The following is a 309-nucleotide window of genomic DNA, read 5'->3' on the forward strand; positions in this document are numbered from 1 at the left end:
GGTCCCCGGCCGCGGAGGGAGGTGGGCAACGGCGGGGATCCCTTCCCCACAGACCCCCGCAGCCCCCAAAAGAGCAGCCGGGCCCCAGCAGCGCCAACCAACCAGCCTTACCTGCCCCACGGGCTGCACCGAGACACCCACGACACCCCACCGCTCCGATCCCACCGCCGCTCTGAGGGGAAAAAGGCGATATTTATACCCCTGCCACAGCTCGCCCACCGCTCCGCCCAATCAGCGCGCAAGGAGGATGAGTGGCACGGGACACAGCCAATCGGAGCGCTGCGTTCAAACTCCCCTCAGGACCTGCCA

General features: G+C 68.0%; 1 protein-coding gene across 1 annotated transcript in view; it reads right to left on the reverse strand.

The window, feature by feature from the left end:
• Positions 1-111: 111 nt before the first annotated feature.
• LOC106899516 overlaps positions 112-309 on the reverse strand; it is a gene marked incomplete at its 3' end in the record, with an annotated part of 12,666 nt that continues 12,468 nt past the window's right edge. Inside the window, exon 8 of the mRNA XM_014961384.1 lies at positions 112-172. Coding sequence (XP_014816870.1) covers positions 112-172 — 61 coding nt within the window. The remainder of the gene's footprint in view (positions 173-309) is intronic.

Source organism: Calidris pugnax, unplaced genomic scaffold (assembly GCF_001431845.1).
Source record: "Calidris pugnax isolate Ruff unplaced genomic scaffold, ASM143184v1 scaffold655, whole genome shotgun sequence".
Classification (NCBI taxonomy): Eukaryota; Metazoa; Chordata; class Aves; order Charadriiformes; family Scolopacidae; genus Calidris; species Calidris pugnax.